Source organism: Uranotaenia lowii, chromosome 2 (assembly GCF_029784155.1).
Source record: "Uranotaenia lowii strain MFRU-FL chromosome 2, ASM2978415v1, whole genome shotgun sequence".
Classification (NCBI taxonomy): domain Eukaryota; kingdom Metazoa; phylum Arthropoda; class Insecta; order Diptera; family Culicidae; genus Uranotaenia; species Uranotaenia lowii.
Genome location: NC_073692.1, coordinates 210,067,246 through 210,088,873, shown reverse-complemented (window position 1 = coordinate 210,088,873; position 21,628 = coordinate 210,067,246). Strand labels below are relative to the sequence as shown.

Sequence of the window (21,628 nt, the reverse complement as noted above, 5' to 3'; positions counted from 1 at the left end):
AGTGTCCATCTTTATTAGCAAGATAAATCAGCTAATCGAATCTTACGCACCACCCCGACGAGCTCGCCCCAAGCCCCCGTGGTCGAATCGGAACTTAAGAATGCTGAAACGTGTAAGAGCCGCGGCTTTGAGATATTACAGCGTTAATAAAAATGCACATACAAAATCTGCATTCATAAAAGCTAGTAATGAATACAAAAAATATAATAGAACACTTTACGCTAGGTACTCGATCCGTATGCAAGAAAACTTGAAACAAAATCCAAAATTATTTTGGTCTTTCGTCAACGAAAAAAGAAAAGAAAGCGGACTACCAAGTAGGATGTACTTGGGGAACATAGTATGCGACACTTTAGACGGTCAGTGTGAACTCTTCGCCAGACATTTCTCTAGTGTTTTTACCCCGGATACGCAAACAAACGACGACGCAGCTCTAGCATATGTTCCAGAAAATGCAACAAATATCTCGTTACCGCACTATTCTGCCGAAGAAATTCTCTCCGCTATCAAGAAATTGAAACTGTCATCATTACCAGGCCCTGATGGAATCCCCGCTTCTGTTTTCAAAAATTGTGCCCACAATCTCTGCGCACCATTGATGATTATATTCAATCGCTCACTGACCACAGCCACGTTTCCAGCAGTATGGAAAAAATCGACTATGTTTCCAGTTTACAAAAAAGGTAACAAGCGAGATGTACAAAACTACAGAGGCATAACATCTCTCTGTGTTGGATCAAAATTATTTGAAATTTTGATATCTCAAACAATAATGAACAATGTCAAGTCGTATATCTCCATCGACCAACATGGGTTTTTCCCTGGTCGATCGATAAGTACAAATTTATCTCAATTTACTTCTTTCTGCCTTAAGTCTATTGAAAAGGGATTTCAAATTGACACTGTCTATACAGATCTCAAGGCTGCGTTCGATTGTGTTAGCCATAATTTGCTTCTAGCCAAAATTAGTAGGCTCGGCTTTGCGGACACATTTGTCTTGTGGCTGGCATCATATTTGAAAGAGAGACAAATGTCGGTCAAACTTGGTTCCCAAACTTCTTCCGCTTTTTGTAATTGCTCGGGCGTACCACAAGGCAGCAATTTAGGGCCTCTCCTATTCGCAATCTTCTTTAATGACGTGCTTTTAATGTTACCGGATGAATGCCGACTAGGCTATGCAGATGATCTCAAACTCTTTCACAAGGTCAGAACTGAGGATGACTGTTTGATTCTACAGAATTGTATCGATAAATTTGCCAACTGGTGTAAAATGAACCATCTAACCATCAGTACACCAAAGTGTGCTATTATCTCATTCACACGAAAGCCTAATCCTATCACATGGAACTATCGAATATCCGGTGAACCATTAGAAAGAGTTTTTTCCTTCAAGGACCTTGGAGTCACTCTTGATGAAAAAATCACGTTTCAGCAGCATTACTCTAGCATAATAGCCAAAGCTAATAGAAATCTCGGATTTATCACTAGAATTTCTAAGGAATTTAGAGATCCATATTGCCTACGATCTTTGTACTATTCTTTGGTGAGATCCGGGCTCGAAACAGCTTCAGTTGTTTGGTGTCCCTACACGGCATACTGGGCCAAACGTATTGAGGCAGTTCAATCAAGGTTCGTCAAATATGCCCTGCGATTCCTACCTTGGAACAATCCTGATGCGCTTCCTGATTACAAACATCGTTGCTTGCTGATTGGAATGGAGACACTAACTGAAAGACGCATAATCGCAAGAGCCATCTTCGTGAAGAAACTCATCGACGGAGACATCGATTGTCCAGCGTTGCTGCGGCAAGTCCATATGAACATCAGACCCCGACTCTTCAGAGGAAGTGAATTCCTACGAATTGATTTTCAGCGAACCAACTACGGCCAACAAGAACCTCTGCGTGCAATGTTTAAAGTGTTCAACAGTTTCTACAACTTGTTTGAATTCCATATTTCAACTAATGTTTTTAAAACAAGAATAAGAAAAAGTAGCCAGCTAAGTCGTCTTGCGACCTTTGAGTAAACACAAATTATTTTATATAATGTAGAGTTAAAACTAGTTATTAAATTCATGAAGACAATACTGTCAGATGAAGTAAAAATATAAATACAAATACAAATACAAATACAAATTTCTTGAGATAAGTTAACATTGTGAATTTAAATTTTACTTCACTGGTGCTAGTTCGAATCATTTTTTTAAGTTTTTGGTTAATTTAAAAAATTACAATCGATTCAAGAAATATGATTTAAAAAAATAAAAAAGGTGAAATTATTGATATTCGAGTGCAACTTTTGTAGTTTAAATTTTGAAAAATTTTGAATATTGGGTCCTGAAAAGGACAAAATGTAGAACCACTGTTTTTCTTACTAAACAATTCGATTGATAAACTTGCAAGAAGATTTTTTTTTTCAAAACACAAAAATTAAGGATTGGAATACAAAGACAAACGTATTAAAAAGATTACAAAAAATTATGTTTTTTTTAAATAAAAACAAAATATGAAGATGAAGAAAAAGTGTTTTCAAAATTTTAGAATTTTATTGATTCTTAAGGAAACACCTATTGTAGCCTATGTTGAAAAAATTTGGGAAATTTTGGCGTCCTGACTTCTAATTTTTTGTCAGATTTTGTCGATATTCTAGTTTTGCTGATGTGCTGTTAACAAGTTAAAAAATGAATTTGAGTTAAGTTTTGAGTGTATTCAACTATTGATAACTGATGAACAAAAAAATCTACATTAAATCAAGTATAACAAACATTACTGAAGACAGTTTAAAAAAAAGTGGTATAAGTTTATTCGACAAATTGGTTGAATCTTGCAAAACGATTTGATGTTTGGTTTAAAAAAAATTATAAATTAAATTTATTTCAATATCCGTATTTTACCGAATGGAATAAAGGACTACTAGAAATTCTCTATAACTTTTTTCGCTGAAGATGAAAGCACTTACGGTCTTGAGAAAAGTTGAAAATTGGGTTGATAACCTTTATTTCAAATTAATAATTATTTAATTGTCAAAATGCAGAAATTTATTAAATAGTTTATAAACCTTTTTCCAAAAGTTACTTAAAAAATAAAAGCTTATTGGAAAGAACTAACTTTGTTTCAGGACATCCAAAATAATTATAATAAATGTTCAAATTCTTTGCACCTTGAAAAGATGTGAATTCGTGGCCATGTTTCATTATTCGAAACCCTTTTGAATGTGGAGTTGAGGGTTTAGAAGAACAAGAAAAAAAATAATTGAAACTGAAATTATCCTGCTTGAATAATATTTTATACCAGCATAAAATTTGAAATGACAAACACGTTTTTAAATAACTCAAAAAGATTAGTAATAATGTAATGGATACTAGGAATTATATTTTTGTTTGTTTGCTGTTCCTATTGACTATTGTGAGTATTAAACACCTGACACATGGCTTCCAACTTGCTGATGTTTGAAATAAGTATTCGATGCATGAAATTTTAAGTAAAAATGGTTGGTTTCAAATTCTGAACTTGTTCAGTTACAACTCTTAATCAAACCTATCTCTTAAAGTAGTTTTTTTTGTATCAAGATTTGAGTTTCAATACAAAAACTTTATTGAATTGCAATTCTAAACTTACAATCAAAACTAAGTTTCGATACGTTGAACGATGACGAAAAATTAAATGTCTATGGCCTACTTAGAATGACTTAGGAATAAATTCCGCCGGAGGTCAATTTTCAGACATATTTATTAACACTTATTTTTGAACACCTTTTGGGATCAAAAACTTCTGGCTACTATGGTCAATTTATTCTTGATAAGAAAATTTAACGTGGAAAAAATCTCCACGGGTGGGGGAGGGTTTAAACCCAAGGAATATTTAAAAAAGGTAGTGCCAAGGCAGCCCTGCTCTAGTATTGGTACAGGCTGAGACGTCACAATCACGAAAAATCTGTTAATTTACTAGGAAACTTTTCTTTTTCGATGATAATTCGAAGAATCTGCTGGAAATTTTCCACTTTGAAAACATGTTATTATAGAAGGATTCTTGCTCTTTAAGATGGATGCAAAAAAAGTTGCATTTTCGAATATTTTTTCTTTAAAAAAGACCATCGAAGTTCAAAAAAATTGTGGATTTTCACCACTGAAATTTGCAAAATTTTAAAATTAGTGCGAAGTCTGCAGTTGGGCAGTTTAAGTTCCTCATTGCAATTAAGTGATCAAAACACAATTTTAATACAAAACCACAATCTTTTATTGGCATTTTAGTAAACTGGGTTAACAATCATGAATTGATGTTAATTGTTCTACATAAGAATTGTATATGGTAAACCGGTTGGATTAAAATCATAACAATCCGTTGAACACTCAATAACTACCGGCTAGACCTTTTCGAAGCTGATATTTTCTTCATTTTTGCACGTTTTAGCTTCAAGGCGACATTGCATTCATTAATAAATTAGGAAAAAAATATAATGCAACCTTAAAAGGACCAAAAAACTTTATAACAAAGTGAAATAGAGGCCTTACAACAAAATCAAAATGAAATTGGAATTCGATTTCGTTTTAAAACGTGTTTTTCTTTGAAACTCCTACCATTCTCACATAAATTTTCGATACAATCGTTTTTGTGACGTCACAAAAAAACCAATATGGCTCACGACACTACCTTATTTAAATATTCCTTGGTTTAAAGTTTAAACCCTTGAAAATTCTGAAAAAATACATGTTTTAAACTGCTCGGATTTGTGTTGCAGCCTAAGAACAATAACATTTGTAAGAGTTTTTTCGTGCTTAACTTTTCTGTAAAAATTTTAGAAATTTTTTTTAAGTATTTAAAATTTATCATTTTGTTTCTTTGTTTTTTTTTAATAAGTCAGTTGTTTTTGAGATTTGGGCCACTGTGCTCCACAAGGCCAAAAGCACCCAAGATCCAGCAAACTGGAAAAGTGAAGTTGAATGGTAGTCGATTTTTAATTTCCCCTTTTTTTCTGGAGTCTACCGGATCACGGCAAATGGCTTGAGTTCAGTCTAGCTGGGCTATTGCGTGAGCTTTCGCCTTTTTCCATATTAATCGTTCTTTGTTATTTACGCTCGAACAGGTTTGCCTTCACCGGTGAAAAATTGCTCGATAAACAATCAGACCCAGAACTCGGTGGAAGTGCAGTGTTTGGCCGGATACGATGGAGGGCTGCCGCAGATTTTCACACTCGAGCTGGTTTCGAGCAGGACGGGAAGATTGAGGTGAGCCAGATGTGTGCAATCAATGCGAATGATTTTGCTGTTTGCCGGGAGCAAATTGCGCCAAATAATTGCTTCAAATATTGCACTCACAAATTGATCATCCACTACACAACTTTATTTGGAATCAAATTGAATTGAAATGTATGCGTTTTGTTTTTGCAGATACAACATTACAAATCCTGATGAGCCCTACTTCGTCCTCGATGCTTTGGATACGCTGATACACTACAGCGGAATTTACGACGATTTGGGTGACGAAAATGCCTTCAAGGCCGTAATCTATGCCGTCAATCAGAAAGGCCGCAGTCAAGGGATTGTCGTTAAAGATTTCTACCTTGAGCCCACGGTGACTGAAAATCGAGCAGGTACCTATTTTGTTTCTTACAATAAGAAACAACAAATTTTGATAAATTCCTCATGTTGTTCTTTCTTCTAAACAGTCATAACCAGCAGCTCACTGGACAGTATTTCACCGATCCTGTTCGGGATCCTGCTGACGCTACTGGTGCTCTGTTTCGTTATTTTTGTGCGAGTTTACTACATCAAGGTGACGACAACCTCAACCATAACGAATGTAAGCAGTGATCTGGTGAAGCACCACAATTCCAAAGATTCGTCAAAGGTAAGTTACAGACAGAACACACTAATACTTTTTTTTGTTTGCCCACGTAGGCTTCATGTTAGAAAACGGACTTGCTGTTCTATTTGCGACCACCAGTGCAACCAAATTGTTAAAAATTATATGGTGTATATGAATTAATTGTCCTATGAGAGAAACAGCAAATATTGTCGTTGGCAACGGTTTTCATGCGTTGTGAGCAAAAACATGCGCTCTCTTGCATTCTAGTATGTACGAATAAGGTGTCGAATATCATTTAATTCGTATAGTTCTTATCGCTTTAGCCAGGATTAAAAAATACGTACACTAAACTGAGTCGATTTGGGGTCATTTTTGAATTTCTCGAACTCTGGAGTCTAAAAAGTTTCGTCTTAGTTAAAAACTCATCTATGATTTTTGTAGAATTTTTAAGTAACGTTTACATGAGTAAATTTGAACTTTTAGGTTTGCATGGGAAAATTGAATATTTTGTACTGAAAAATCAACATCGTTTTTGTTTCTTCTGTGGAACCGAGCCAGCAGAAAGTTTTTGTGCCAATTTATAAAATTCCTAAAGGAAATTTTCCGCTGAACAACTTTGTCGAAGATGGTAACTTCGTATCCTATTAGGAAAAATAGTTATTAGCTGTTTAACAGAGGTATGCCTTTTCTCATTGAATAATAACAAATTCAATTGACATCACATCAATTGAGTGAAAAAATATCCTTGCTAAGAAATATTATTAACAAGAATTCTTTTAAACAACTTAAAATTTAAGGTTATTTATATTTAGTCTTGACATTCAAGAACAACTATGGTAAAAATCAAAGAAATATCTTGGAATGTTTAAAAACTAAAAATCACTTGTACTTTTTTCATTATTGATTTTTTTTAGTTTCAATCAACATTGTTTTAACATCTTTGTTTTATTCTCACATTATTTACTTAAAGATGCAGTTGGCGAAAAGCACGAAATAGCTTAAATTTTGTTCGATGTTCACTCTTGGTTTTAAAATCATGGACGTAGACGCAGAAAGCAGGTGTTTTACCAACTGAGCTATGTTGCCAATTTATAAAATTTTCAGGGCATTTCAAAAACAATAGTTGTTTAATCTACATCCAAAACTGAAAAAAGCCAAATTAAAATTTCTATACATCATCTACAGTCGAAAACATAAACATAAAATTTTATATTCAAGTAAAAACTACATTACTTTTTTGCAAGCTTTGTATAGAAAACTACAATTCTTAAATTTTTACACCTCTCATAACTTTTTTTGGTTATTTTTGGTGCCAGAAATAACAATCGAATTTATGGAAGCTATCCATGCAGTCCTGAATAAGCGCAACGAGTTTTAATTTTGTATGGAAATTTGTATGGGTAAACAAATTTTTTCATTCAAATGTGGTGTACTGAAAGTTCCAAAAAAATATAACTTTAGATGAAAAAAATTCGTGGATTCTTGCAGTACAATTCATGTGAACAAAGCGCAAACCGAATTTGTACCCCAGAAAAGATATTCGATGGTATTCAAAATTATTTTATTTCAAAATTATTTTTCTAATTTTAGCGATTTTGACTGCTTATTTGAAAGCTGTGTAACCGTAGGAGGAGAATAAAAAATCTTAAAAACTGCTTTGCATAGAATTTATTGATTTATGTAACCTTTGCAAAAACATGTTATGAAATTATTAAAAGCTGTAGCAAGCAAAGTCTTCAATTTTTAAATAATTAATAATGAATTCAGATTTTTTTTCAAATGGTTATAACTTTGTTCATGAAATACTTAGCTGCTTGTCATGTTAGCAAAAACTGAAGCTTAAGAAAAGTCAATACCAAAAGTCAAAGACCAACTTCATTTAATGCTTACTTGAATTTTCTGGATGATTTAATGTTCGAAAAAATTCATCTTCCATACACATTTCCATTAAAAATTGAAAAGCATCGCGCTTACTCAGGAATCAAGCAAATCATCTCAAATTTCACACTGCTGCTTGGTGACCCAAAAGGCATCGAAAATATACAAGGGATTCAAATCAAAAGAAAAATTTTTGCATTTAGAGTGGTAATAATCCAAATTCCACCACTGCTTCACAAATTGCAACAATTTGCAATATTTATCACATTTTCACTCTCCCTGAGCACTGGTTTCTCTCATTTGAATTCAAACCTTCTTATTTCCTCTAACAAATTGCCACAAATTACCACAAATTCAATCATTGGCTGCACAATTTGTGTGATCATTCACCTTTTTTTTCTTTTTTTTTTTAGGAGTTTAAATTAAATATGATCATTGACGAATTTTCTCCCTTTATTTCAGTTCCCCGAAAATACATATGGGAGCAAAAAGTCGTTTTTTGGAGCGGTCTAATGTAAACATTTCATGACTTTTTCTAACAGATTTGAAAATGTCCCGATTTTTCGGCTGTGTCCCGCTTTTTTCTCTCAAATTGTCCCGCTTTTTTTTTAAAACCATCTAGCAAGCCTAGGATAATGCCCAGATTTTGGGTTGTATACTTTGAAATCGGATGCCCGGTTTTAAAGTAAAATAGACCGGATGTTCCCTGCCCGGATAAGTGCGGAAAAACATCTTGTTGGCTAAGATTTGAATCATTTCCGATGTTCTGGTTCCAATTTTTATTTTATAAAAATCTAAATTTGTTACCTATGATTAAACTGTGGAATCTGCATTCAGTTAATGATTCTTTATTTTCAGTTCGGGTCATCATTGGGACAAAATCCTAATTTGAATCTTGATTTTGTATTTTAAACACAGATGAATTTGAAACTAAAATTAGACTCATGTTCCAGGTTCGAAACTCATCACTCCGGAATATTAAAGAAAATATTTAAAATAAACAATTTCAAGATTTGGATTTGAAATTATTGCTTTTATTTTGAAGAATTGAAACTCGAAAAAGTTCCTCAACTGTGATCCAGAATTGTATTATCAGAACCTCATAATTCGGCATTTGCATTCAGACTCACTAGTTGAATTACGGAAAAATAATTAAAGAAAATATTCATATAGAAAATCAAAGCTGGCAAGGTATATAGAAGAATACCGGATTACTTGTAAGTAAACAAGCCCACCTGATTGACTCGTTCTTCCAAAATATACTTACATCAACACAATACTTTCACTCCATAACAGTTCATACGAAGCTATGGGGTTCGGGTATGGTGTACGCGCTGCATTGGAGATTTGTCGAACTTAATAATCTAAAGAATGCACGTGAACACATACTTAGGCAGAAACTGCGGTAAATCCGTGCACCCATGGTGGATAACCAACATACATACATTCAACAAACAGGATTCTGTTTGCTCTGTTCATAATAATTGGAAAGTTATGAAAATTAGAAATCGATTTGAAATGAGGAATTAGAATTTTTTATTCTGGTTCAAAATGTAGAATTCAGATTCGAAATTAAAATTCAAAATTGCCCAAAACAAAACATAAAACAGGTTAAAACCCACTATTATTAAATAAGATCTGAACTCATTTTCAAAATTGCGTTCTTTGGAAAATCTCAATTTTAATATCATTTTTTTTCACAGGATTTTAAGAATGAAATAAATTTTTTGAGATAATTTATTTCTGGTAAACTTGTACTGAATCTTCAGGTTTAGGAAAATTGTGCTCAAAAATATTTAATTGGTTTGTTGTTTAAAATTTAAACTAAAATCATAATGTATCGATTTTACAAGAGTTGAAAATAAATCTGATTTGAACCCCAAACAAGTTTTTTCTACAAATGAAGCCTTAAAGATCCCTAATTTTTTTAAAGCTTAAAAAAACTGAACCCTTTTAGGACTTATTTTCGATAGTCATCATTTTAAATAAATAACTTTTAATTTAAAAGAACTCAAAGCCGAACAATGAGATTCTCTTATTAACATTTTTTTTCTAGTATTTATGTATGCATTTTTCAAGAAAAAATGTTATAGAAAAAAAAATTGTCACCTAAACCCCTCACGTGAAGCACTTCTTCCTACGGCCCTGCCTAGATATTTAATTCTAGACGAAACTCTGTCATGGTTCAGCCACATTGATTAATTGCGAAAAAAAATTACATCTCTGAGAGGAGTTTTATGGAGGGTGAAAGCGTTTGTGCCACGTCATATTTTACTTAAAGTTTATTTTGCTTTTGTACACTCCCTTTTATACTATTTAAAAGCTGTTTGGGGCAAAGCGTCGTTGTTCCTTGTTTCTCTTCTACAAATCATATTCAATTTCTCTTTTTTCTACCCAACCAATTTAATTTATTCTAATCGTTCTCACAATGTATAATGTATATCCTCTCTGTTCATTCTTTGTGATCTACAAACTACAACCTATGTTTTTGATTAAATATTTACACTCTTCAAACAATAATCAAAACTTAAGTTTTAATGCGGGCTTGCGATATCACAATACTCGTCAATCTCGTCACCAACAAAATTCACAGCCTTCCGGAAGAAATTAAAAACAGTTTTAACAGAAAAACTTTAAAGACCAAACTTATGCAGTACTACAAATATAACCCAAACCCATAATCAATCAATCAATTATTTCAATTCTTATATTGAAATTTCCTGAGCAATGAATTTAATTTAAATTATGTAGTTTTTGTCGTACTCTTAGTTTCTTTTTTATACATAAATAATTATTTTAAATGTATGTTTTTGCATAAGATCAATAATGCATCTTTTCAAATAAATATTCTTCCACTCAGATTCATTTTAAACAAATATTGTTATATTCTCTCATTACATTATGAAAATTTAAATAAAAAATAACAAAACAGCTAAAACAGATTATGGAACTTATTTTGAGTTATTTATGAATATAGATAAATTCATTAAATTAATTTTTACACTTTTTTGGTAAAAATTTAGAACATTAAATTTTTTTTTAAACTAAAGGTGATAAGCTTTCTCCAAGACTACGAGTAGTTCTGACTTCTGAGAAAAGAGTTAAAGAAGTTTTCTTTTTGTCAGTTTATCTCAATTCAACACGGGAGTTTTGACGAAGTTTAAATAAGATTTTACTCAAATGCAATCCTTGATATTTATTACAAAAAAAGTCAAATCGTTTTGCAGTTTTCAACAAAGTTGATAAGTGAGATAAAATCTTCAATATCATATATTCAAAGGCTGTATTGAATGATGTCAGAAATAGTTGTTACCATATCTATTCTCACTGCTAAAAATTTGAGAACTTATTTATTTTTTTAAACGTTGTATTCCTCAAACTAGAATTTCTTACCAGGCAGATCTGAATTCTTGATTGAATGAAGCATCATAAATAAATTCAAAATGTTTTCAAAATTTTATATAACTTTATTAGTTTACGCATTATCAAAGATGATTTATGAAGTAAAATCGATTTACTCAAAAACGATCAATTTTTAAATTTCCATGCGCTATATCACCAAAACTAGAGGTGATAAAAAAAATCTGACGAATGACCAAAAATGCTAAACTAACATAGATTAAAAAGTGATCAACTCGGCAAAATTAAGCTTTATAAGTAAAATGCCTTAATAAACAGAAAAAAAAACAAAAGCCTGATGGATTGCAAGAGACAATTCAATAAAAGAAAACTTCTCAGGCTGTGTTTGCGTCAGAATTGACTATTTCATGAGTTCTTAATTCTGAAAAATTCTGATTTTATTTATGTAGTAATCATCGGTAAATTTACATTGAAAACTGTTAGAAACTCAAAAAAAAGATAAATTTGTGCAACTCCAAGGAGTGTTTTATACAAGTAAGAACTACTTGAAATGAAATATGGATTCATGGTGGCTCCAGAGGCTTGTCTCAGGAGCCACTTTTTCTGGTCAAAATGGTTTCCTGAAAGCTGTCGAGGAAGAATAATCCTAAAATTTTTGTTTTTTTAGTATACGATTCCAAACTTGTACAATACTACAAAGATAACCTAAACCGATGATCAACCAACCACTTATGTCGTTTTTTTTTTATTTTCTTAACAATAAATGTTATTTTAATTTTGTAGTTTTACTCTTATTCTTAGTTTTTATTATAAATATTTTTTTTAAGTTAAAGTTTTTGCATAAGATCAATAATGGATCACTTAAATGGAATATTCTTCTACTAAGATTCATTTTAAACAAATATTGTTATAATCCCTCATTACATTTTCTAATCATTTTTAAAGTTTCCAGCATTATTGAAATAAATAAAAATCAACCAAAATATTATTTTTTGGTGCAATAGCTTAAAGAACTTATTTTAAATAATTTGTGAAATATCTAAATTTAGTTTTTGCACTTTTTAGGAAAAAAATCTAGAACATTACAAAAGTTTTGAAAATAGAGCTGATAAACTATTCTCAAGACTAATTAGTAGGATCAGGATTAGTAATGACTTCTGATTAACAAGTTAAAGAAGTTTTATTTTTGTCAGTTTTTCTCAATTCTACAAAATACGGGATTTTTTTCCGAAGTTTAAAAAAAGGATTTTACTCAAATGGAATCCTTGGTATTTCTTAAAACATGAGTCAAATAGTTTTGCAGCCTTCAACAAATTTGTTGAATGAGGAAATATCTTCAATGTCAATATTCAAAAACTTTCTTGATGAAGTCAGAAACAGTTGTAATCTTATCAAGTCTTATTGCTAAAAATTGAAGTATTAAATTATTTTAAACGTTGTATTTCTCAAACTAAAATATCTTAGCAAGCAGATCTTGATCAAATGAAGAATAATCAGAACCTTTGTACTGATAGGTTTGAATTGACCAAAGATTAATCCTTGATTAATCCGCTACAAAAATCTTAAAACAAACTTATGAATGATTTCAGTACTCAGATTAAATATATGTACATTCTAACATTGAAGTACACACAACAAGAATTTCAAAATCAAAACGCCGTATCAATTTAAGTTTTTGATGAGGTTTGGTTTGAAAACTTTCGTGGACGGGATTTTTCAATCATTCAAAAAAAAAATCTGGGTGGCTCCAGAGACTTGTCTCAGGAGCCCCTTTTTTCAATAAGTACAAATGACTACCTTAATGCGATTTTTTTCCTAACTACATTTTGCGATCATAGCTTTGATTTGAAAAAATTAGGTCTTGTTAATTTTATATTGGCTTTTCAGATCAAATCACAAAATCAAAAGCTGATGGATTGAAAGAATAAATTGAGTAGAAAAACTTCTCAGGCTGTGTTCAGGTCCGAAGATTTTTTAACCTTTTTAACGGTTTTTCAAAGACAAAATCATACTAATCACTGTGGAAATGCTCGTCTTACCTTTAGCGTAAATCCAACATCATTTGTTAATAATATCATTTAATAGGAAATTTCCCTGGCTACAATTTTGTAGAAGACATCAAAGTGATACAAATTGAAAGAAATGAGATGGAATGTCACAAACAGAGTGATTATTATTTCATTTGAAAAATCTAATAAAACTTCTCACCACTGATTGAACTATTACCAGAAAAATTATTCTACGTGCTTAGTTATTGATTGAAGAGTGTAGATATGTCCAAAACATTTCATTTACAATAAAAAACCAATCTTTTACATGAAATTGATCAGGATTATATGAAGTTATAAGCATTTGAAGGGTTTTATTCTGTAAAAAATGTCTCCCGCCTCTCTTGAAAACCTAGTTATTTATATTTCGAGCTAAGTTAGTTTGACTACTTTAAGAACAAACATTTGAGATTAGAAAACAAATTAGACTTACTTCTTACATTTAAGCCCAAATTTAAAATATTTCACCTGGATTTCAAAATTAAACATCTTTGTTGAAAATCTTTTATCCTGTTTGATGACTTTTGAAGGTTTTCATACTTTTCACTTTTGATTGATTGTAAAACCTTAGACACGGGTATCACAAGGGAAATAAAGTGTCATATATAAAATTTAAAAAAAAATTCAACCCACTGTTTATGTTTGTTTGCATAAATTGGTGATTTTGGAGGCACTCATGTATGTAAAAATGTGGTCAAATTTAAGTTTCCAAGCAAGAATTCTCGATTGTTCATTTTTCTCGAAAGTACACGAACTGAACCAAATGTCTTTTATTGTTTTTTTATTAAAAGGAAAAAGAAGATCACATAATCTCAACATCAACTCTGTTTTCAACAATTTTAGAAGGTTAATTTGATGTAATACTTTGATCTGAAAATATTCTCTCAATTCACTTTGAGTTGTCAGATCTGAAGTCATCATATTTTTCGCGACCTTTTTATTTCGTTTTCTGAAAATTTTGCATTTGTTCAAATTGATCATTTTATTTTCATATTTCCTTGATAAAATAAAAAAAAACATGGATTTTTATCTGATACTAAGGAACACTGCGAACATTTGTCTGTGGTTTTCTGCATTTTTGGCTTTCCTCTAAAAGGTTATTTTTTTACTTCTATGAAAACAAAATATAACATCATATCATGAACAGTATTTAAAGCAGTGGCTTGAAATGCTTAAAATTCAAATTAAAAATTTACTCAAATTTTCAATACATTGGAAAAAATACCTTAAACTTTATTAATCCCTTACTTCGGGATTTTTTGAAAAATTAGACAAAAAAAAAAAGAATTTGATATTTGTCCCGGAATAATTAAACACCAAAAATGCTCATAACTTCAGATAATCATGATCAATTTTATGTAAAAGATTGATTTTCTATTGTCAATAAACCGTTTTGAACATTAATACACTCTACAACCAATTACTAAGCTCGTAGAATATTTTTTCTGGTCATAGTACAATCAGTGGTGAGAAGTTTCATTAGATTTTTCAAATGAAATAATAATCACTCTGTTTGTGACATTCCAACTCTTTTCCTCCAATTTGTATCACTTTGATGTCTCCTACAGAATTGTAGCCAGGGAAATTTCCTATTAAATAATGTTATTAACATATGATGTTGGATTTACGCTAAAGGTAAGACGAGCATTTCCACAGTGATTAGTATGATTTTGTCTTTGAAAAACCGTTAAAAAGGTTAAAAAATCTTCAAAAAAATAAAATGTTCTAGACCCCCCGGTGGATTATTTCAAATTTGGGCTCAAATGAAAGGGGGAAGTCCCAGCTTTCGAATGATGCAAAAATTAGCGATGCTAATTTTCGATAAATAAAATCGTTCCATCAGAGACACCGTGTCTGAGTTCTGTAAAACATTCTGATTTTTGTATACATAATTTAGCAAAGTCAGAAATTATTAAAAAAAATATAATCAATTGCTAACAATTCAATAATCAATTTTAGCACAATTAGAGTATTAACTTAAACAAATACATAGCCTTACAAAGCCTTAATTTTGGAAATTTTTGGTTTTAAACGAATATTTAAAAACTGTTAAAAACTCAAAAAAGATAGATTTGTGCAACTCCTAGGAGTGTTTCAATACAAATAAGATCTATTTGAAATGAAACATGAATTCGAGGTGGCTCCAGAGACTTGTCTCAGGAGCCATTTTTCCTGGTCGAAGAGGTTTTCTGAAAGTTATCGAGGAAGAATTATCCTAATTAATAAAAAAAAAAAAAAAGTTGTACCGTCTCGATTTCCTTCGGAAGTCGAAGCTGAAACAAGACGACAAAACTCTCAAAAACCAACAGCCACTGATTCTAATCAGGACTGAATCCCACTTCGTGCTAAAGGAAAGTGAAAATTTTATTAGCCAAATTGCGTAACTCAACTTAACAGCACTTAAGCGCCAACAACTAAAAAAGTTGATGTGCTGAAGTCTCTTTAAAACCCGGACTTTCTTCCCAGGGGTGGGCTTCCAAAGAAAACTAACCAAAATGGTGTTGGCGAAATGAGGAAAGTTTGTGTAGGTTCACGAACTTAGTCGCCGCACAATATCCGTAGTTCTCCGCAGCATAAAATGACCAAACACAATGCTTAAAAAGAGGTTCACAAAGGTAACTAAAAGGCAAACTTACCGATAAAATCGTCCTTGCACCTGCACACAAGCTACCGCCAGAGAACTTCCCGGGCTGGGTTTGGATGCCAAAACGTATAGGCCGTTAACTCCCGAGATCGTCGTTGACTCGATTCACAACTTGCGCGGCACGTACTACTACGGCGAATTTACGGGGGGAAATACTTGAAGGCAGTAGGATAATAACCGCCTAACTCCGATTTACTCAAAATGCAGCTTATTTAACAAAAACCGACCGAACAACTCCAGGATCAAAATGCTAAGACCTCCAGGTTTTCTTTTTGGTCTCCAAGAAAACTCCATTTTCCATCCTCCCATAGAAAAGCCACCTTTGGTAGCTCATGATGACTGTCAGAATAACGATAAGTTATTCTGCTGTCCTTATGGGTGGAATTTCCATTTTACCGAAATTTCACCTCTCAGCACACAAAGATCCACTCCCAATAAGACTGACATGATACATGTTCAAATTATGCATTGGAGATACTACGGATATTCCCACTTTGCCTACTACGGGCCGTTACAAAGTTCAAACTCAAACCGATCGAATTTTCAGAATTGTCAAATAAAATGTTTTCGGTATCAAATTTTGAATACGGCGAGTGCGCCAACTTCACTGTTACGAGAAAAACGCGTTCAAAGTTTGACAGCTCCGTAAGCTCCCAGCAAAAACTTTATTCTGTTTTCTCTGTTTCTCGAAAACCAAATATCCTTCAGTTAACGCTGTGCATTCAAAATGTAGAGCTCTGAACGTACTTTATCATCCAGCTGGTAACTCCATTTGTTTATATTTGGCGCATCAAATTTCAATTTGGTAATAATAAATCTCTAAAATTATAATTTTGTTTTTCTAAGACAGAATTAAAAAATATGCATAAAAATAAATCCCCTTAGATAAGTAGGTTTTTTCAAGACTGTTATATTTTATCAAGGTCGTGATTTGAGCTGTTGTAAAAAGATATACTGTGACATAAGATTTTCCCCCTTCTAAGTAATACAAGTGTAGATGTTGGTGCAAAAAGCTCACACATCAAAACTGGCATATTCCTTAGAATAAATTCGTGGAATGCTCCAGTCTGCGTGCTCCCTTACTCAGTCAAAAATCTCGCATGCTAATGTCAAGTTAAAAATAGTAACTCGCTGCCTAACCGTTTTCCCTATCGCGAAAAAATCCGCTGTTGAGTTTAATTGACCACGACAATGTGTTTGCGGAACCGAATCGACTTCAAGTTAACAGTCCCGATGGTGGTGTTGAGGCGCGTCTTACGCTTCTGCGGCCTGTTTGAATGTACGGAAAGCCTGTAAGGAACCTACCTTTCTGAAAATATGCGGATACATTTTCCAGAAAATCCCCCCATGAAGAAAATAAACAAATAAACGCAGGCCAACAAAAAAGCACCCTAAAGTGCCAGGAAATTAAAAAGACTCTAGTAGGGTAGCGATTGTGATTACCACGTGATTCCAGACGGAATAAATTTAAACATTCCTGCACGTGAAGCAAAATTTTAACCCTGAAGGTACAAAAAGGGATAAATGCTGTTGGGGAGTCGCTTACAACTGGAAATTTGTTTGTAAATTATGCCCATGCCATCAGACTAGGGCTTATCAGAAAGTTTTCATTGCTAGTTATGTAATTCTGGTTTTGTTGGAATGGCGACTGAGAAAAAACGTAAAATCATATCTTTAAACACACACATGAATTGAAAACCTAAAATAAGGATCCGTCAGATTTCACAAAATGGGATAAACGTTTACAAATTTTTGAATTACATATAGCTTAGTGCTTTTAAAGTTTTTATTGAATCCAATTATCATTCTGAAGTAAACAAATCGTGTTAATAAATTAATTTAAATTTGATAATAGTTTCAAAAGTTGTTTATTTTCTCTCATCTTATGAAAATTTTCAGATGGTATTATAATGGTCTGAATAATTCTGATTAATATAAAAAAAAACTCTTGTATTGAGTTTCCTTTCAATTCAAGTGAAAAAAAAAACCGAATCAACAGCTAGCAACTTTCAGGTACAAGAGCAACAGATATACGAGAAATTACAACAATAATTAAAAGTCATTCCACGCCCAAAAAAAACATGGCACTGGTTTTGTTACATTTTAACAACCAGTTTTTTGATACCGGTTTCTTTTTCTGCCAGCCACAATTCCCCAGCGACACATTTCCAACACGTTTTGCATTATTTTTCCGGCGAGAAAAGACATTAAAATTTTCATTCTACTTTTCTTAACTCTTGTCATTTCGGATCCTGTTGCACATTGCTTGAAATAATTGAAGAAACAGAGAGCGAAGGATTCCCAAACCAAAAAAAAAAAACAAACTCTGCGCTTCAAATTGGCAACAAGAACAGCAACGGCAGCACACCAAATGATGAGACATTTTCCTTTTTTCGTGCCGGTGACGGGGAAAGTAGCATTTCTTCAATGAACGAAAAACATAATTCAGTTTTAATGAGCTCGGCAAAAAGGGCAAATATAACGATGAAATAAATTAAGAAGAAAAGTTTTGGAGGAGTACAAAATTTCCTGGGATTCCAAGATGGATTGCATGACTTTTACCTCATATCAATAACGAGTTCTAAATATAAGAAGATCACACGTTTCTGCTATCGCAAAAACAGCAAGCTATTCCACACTGGTATTAAATGTAAAATAAATTAAGGCAATTTAAAGAGACTCATGTCTGGATCAATTGATCAATGGTACATAACTAAATTTCCAACAAAACAATAATATAAATCGAGAAACTACTAAAAGAATACAAAAATTAAAAGGAAAAATATTTAAACTGAAACAAAACAAATTGTACCATCACATGAACTCAACATGTTAAAAAGTATGACACAAAAACATTGACAAATTTAAAAAAAAAATTAACATTCAAATAACTAAAGTCATTTTTATAATTTTTATCAATCTGTCATTATTGTCATATTTTTAATGTTTTTATTTTTGTATTTTTATAATTTTTTTAAATTTTGTAGATTTTGTAATTTTTGCATTAATAGTAAGTAATATAAGTAATTTAAGTAATTTTTGTAATTTTTGTAATTTTTGTAATTTTTGTAATTTTTGTAATTTTTGTAATTTTTGTAATTTTTGTAATTTTTGTAATTTTTGTAATTTTTGTAATTTTTGTAATTTTTGTAATTTTTGTAATTTTTGTAATTTTTGTAATTTTTGTAGTTTTTGTAATTTTTGAAATTTTTGTTATTTTTAAAATTTTTGTAATATTTGTAATTTTTATAATTTTTGTAATTTTTGAATTTTTGTAATTTTTGTAATTTTTGTAATTTTTGTAATTTTTGTAATTTTTGTAATTTTTGTAATTTTTGTATTTTTTTAATTTTTGTAATTTTTGTAATTTTTGTAATTTGTGTCATTTTTGTAATTTTTGTAATTTTTGTAATTTTTGTATTTTGTAATTTTTGTAATTTTTGTAATTTTTGTAATTTTTGTAATTTTTGTAATTTTTGTAATTTTTGTAATTTTTGTTATTTTTGTAATTTTTGTAATTTTTGTAATTTTTGTAATTTTTGTAATTTTTGTAATTTTTGTAATTTTTGTAATTTTTGTAATTTTTGTAATTTTTGTAATTTTTGAAATTTTTGAAATTTTTGTAATTTTTGTAATTTTTGTAATTTTTGTAATTTTTGTAATTTTTGTAATTTTTGTAATTTTTGTAATTTTTGTAATTTTTGTAATTTTTGTAATTTTTGTAATTTTTGTAGTTTTTGCAATTTTTTTAATTTTTGTCATTTTTGTAATTTTTGTCATTTTTGTTATTTTTGTAATTTTTGTTATTTTTGTAATTTTTTATATTTTTGATATTTTTGTAATTTTTGTAATTTTTGTAATTTTTGTAATTTTTGTAATTTTTTTATTTTTGTAATTTTTATCATTTTTGTTTATTTTTTAATTTTTGTAAGTGTTTTAATTTTTGTAAGTTTTGACATTTTTTAAATTTTTGTAATTTCCATTATTTTTGTAATTTCTGTAATTTTTGTATTTTTGTCATTTTTGTCATTTTTGTCATTTTTGTCATTTTTGTCATTTTTGTCATTTTTGTCATTTTTGTCATTTTTGTCATTTTTGTCATTTTTGTCATTTTTGTCATTTTTGTCATTTTTGTCATTTTTGTCATTTTTGTCATTTTTGTCATTTTTGTCATTTTTGTCATTTTTGTCATTTTTGTCATTTTTGTCATTTTTGTCATTTTTGTCATTTTTGTCATTTTTGTCATTTTTGTCATTTTTGTCATTTTTGTCATTTTTGTCATTTTTGACATTTTTGTCATTTTTGTCATTTTTGTTATTTTTGTCATTTTTGTCATTTTTGTCATTTTTGTCATTTTTGTCATTTTTGTCATTTTTGCCATTTTTGTCATTTTTGTCATTTTTGTCATTTTTGTCATTTTTGTCATTTTTGTCATTTTTGTCATTTTTGTCATTTTTGTCATTTTTGTCATTTTTGTCATTTTTGTCATTTTTGTCATTTTTGTCATTTTTGTCATTTTTGTCATTTTTGTCATTTTTGTCATTTTTGTCATTTTTGTCATTTTTGTCATTTTTGTCATTTTTGTCATTTTTGTCATTTTTGTCATTTTTGTCATTTTTGTCATTTTTGTCATTTTTGTCATTTTTGTCATTTTTGTCATTTTTGTCATTTTTGTCATTTTTGTCATTTTTGTCATTTTTGTCATTTTTGTCATTTTTGTCATTTTTGTCATTTTTGTCATTTTTGTCATTTTTGTCATTTTTGTCATTTTTGTCATTTTTGTCATTTTTGTCATTTTTGTCATTTTTGTCATTTTTGTCATTTTTGTCATTTTTGTGATTTTTGTGATTTTTGTGATTTTTGTGATTTTTGTGATTTTTGTGATTTTTGTCATTTTTGTAGTTTTTGTAATTTTTGTCATTTTTGTAATTTTTGTCATTTTTGTCATTTTTGTCATTTTTGTCATTTTTGTCATTTTTGTCATTTTTGTCATTTTTGTCATTTTTGTCATTTTTGTCATTTTTGTCATTTTTGTCATTTTTGTCATTTTTGTCATTTTTGTCATTTTTGTCATTTTTGTCATTTTTGTCATTTTTGTCATTTTTGTCATTTTTGTCATTTTTGTCATTTTTGTCATTTTTGTCATTTTTGTCATTTTTGTCATTTTTGTCATTTTTGTCATTTTTGTCATTTATTTTGAATTTTCATTTAGTTCCATTCTTTTCTTAGTTTTGTTTCATAATTAAAAATAATCTGAGGATAAAAAATGTCTGGCTACGAAAATAATTTTCTGGACCAATATTACGCCCTAAAGTTTCAAAGTGTTCCACATTAAAGAGCATCTGAAAAAATACTATGAAATTTCAATGATAGCATAGCAAGTCTCAAGACTTGTAGTCTAAAATAAAGTACCGGAATGGTTTGATTGATGCCTGTATCATTTCTCTTAAAATTTATACCCATTTTTCATTGCCATTATTTACTGCAGGTCTGTTCGAAATGCAAAAACAGATCAACCAAAAATCAACTCCTGCCGCAAGACTGTATACGGTGAATACATCTAAACAACTCAAAGAACGAAATTCAATCACAATAAATTTGACATAAACATGCAAATGTTCGCCGAAAATGATTCCATTATGTAGATTGTGGTTTTCTGATATCTGTTCCTTGGTCTTGTCTACTGGCAAAGTAAAAACAGCCCACCAACAGCATGAGAAATATAAAATCTCCTAAATTGAACCGATGGTTGATGAATTTGCTGGATTTATCTTCATATTTGAAGTTTTAAATCTTTGTGTTTTTTTGTAAGAAACAAAAAGTTTTTAAAAACTCGCTACAAACATTACTACGACTGAAATTCACTTCTATTTAGTCTGAAAACTGTTTTCCTT

At 30.5% G+C, this 21,628-nt stretch overlaps 1 protein-coding gene across 1 annotated transcript in view; it reads left to right on the top strand.

The window, feature by feature from the left end:
* The window catches only part of LOC129742288 (nephrin-like), a 587,776-nt gene that overhangs the window by 565,346 nt on the left and 802 nt on the right, over positions 1–21,628 (top strand). Inside the window, exons 12-14 of the mRNA XM_055734170.1 lie at positions 5,083–5,224; positions 5,387–5,589; positions 5,665–5,846. Of these exons, the coding sequence (XP_055590145.1) occupies positions 5,083–5,224; positions 5,387–5,589; positions 5,665–5,846 (527 nt within the window). The remainder of the gene's footprint in view (positions 1–5,082; positions 5,225–5,386; positions 5,590–5,664; positions 5,847–21,628) is intronic.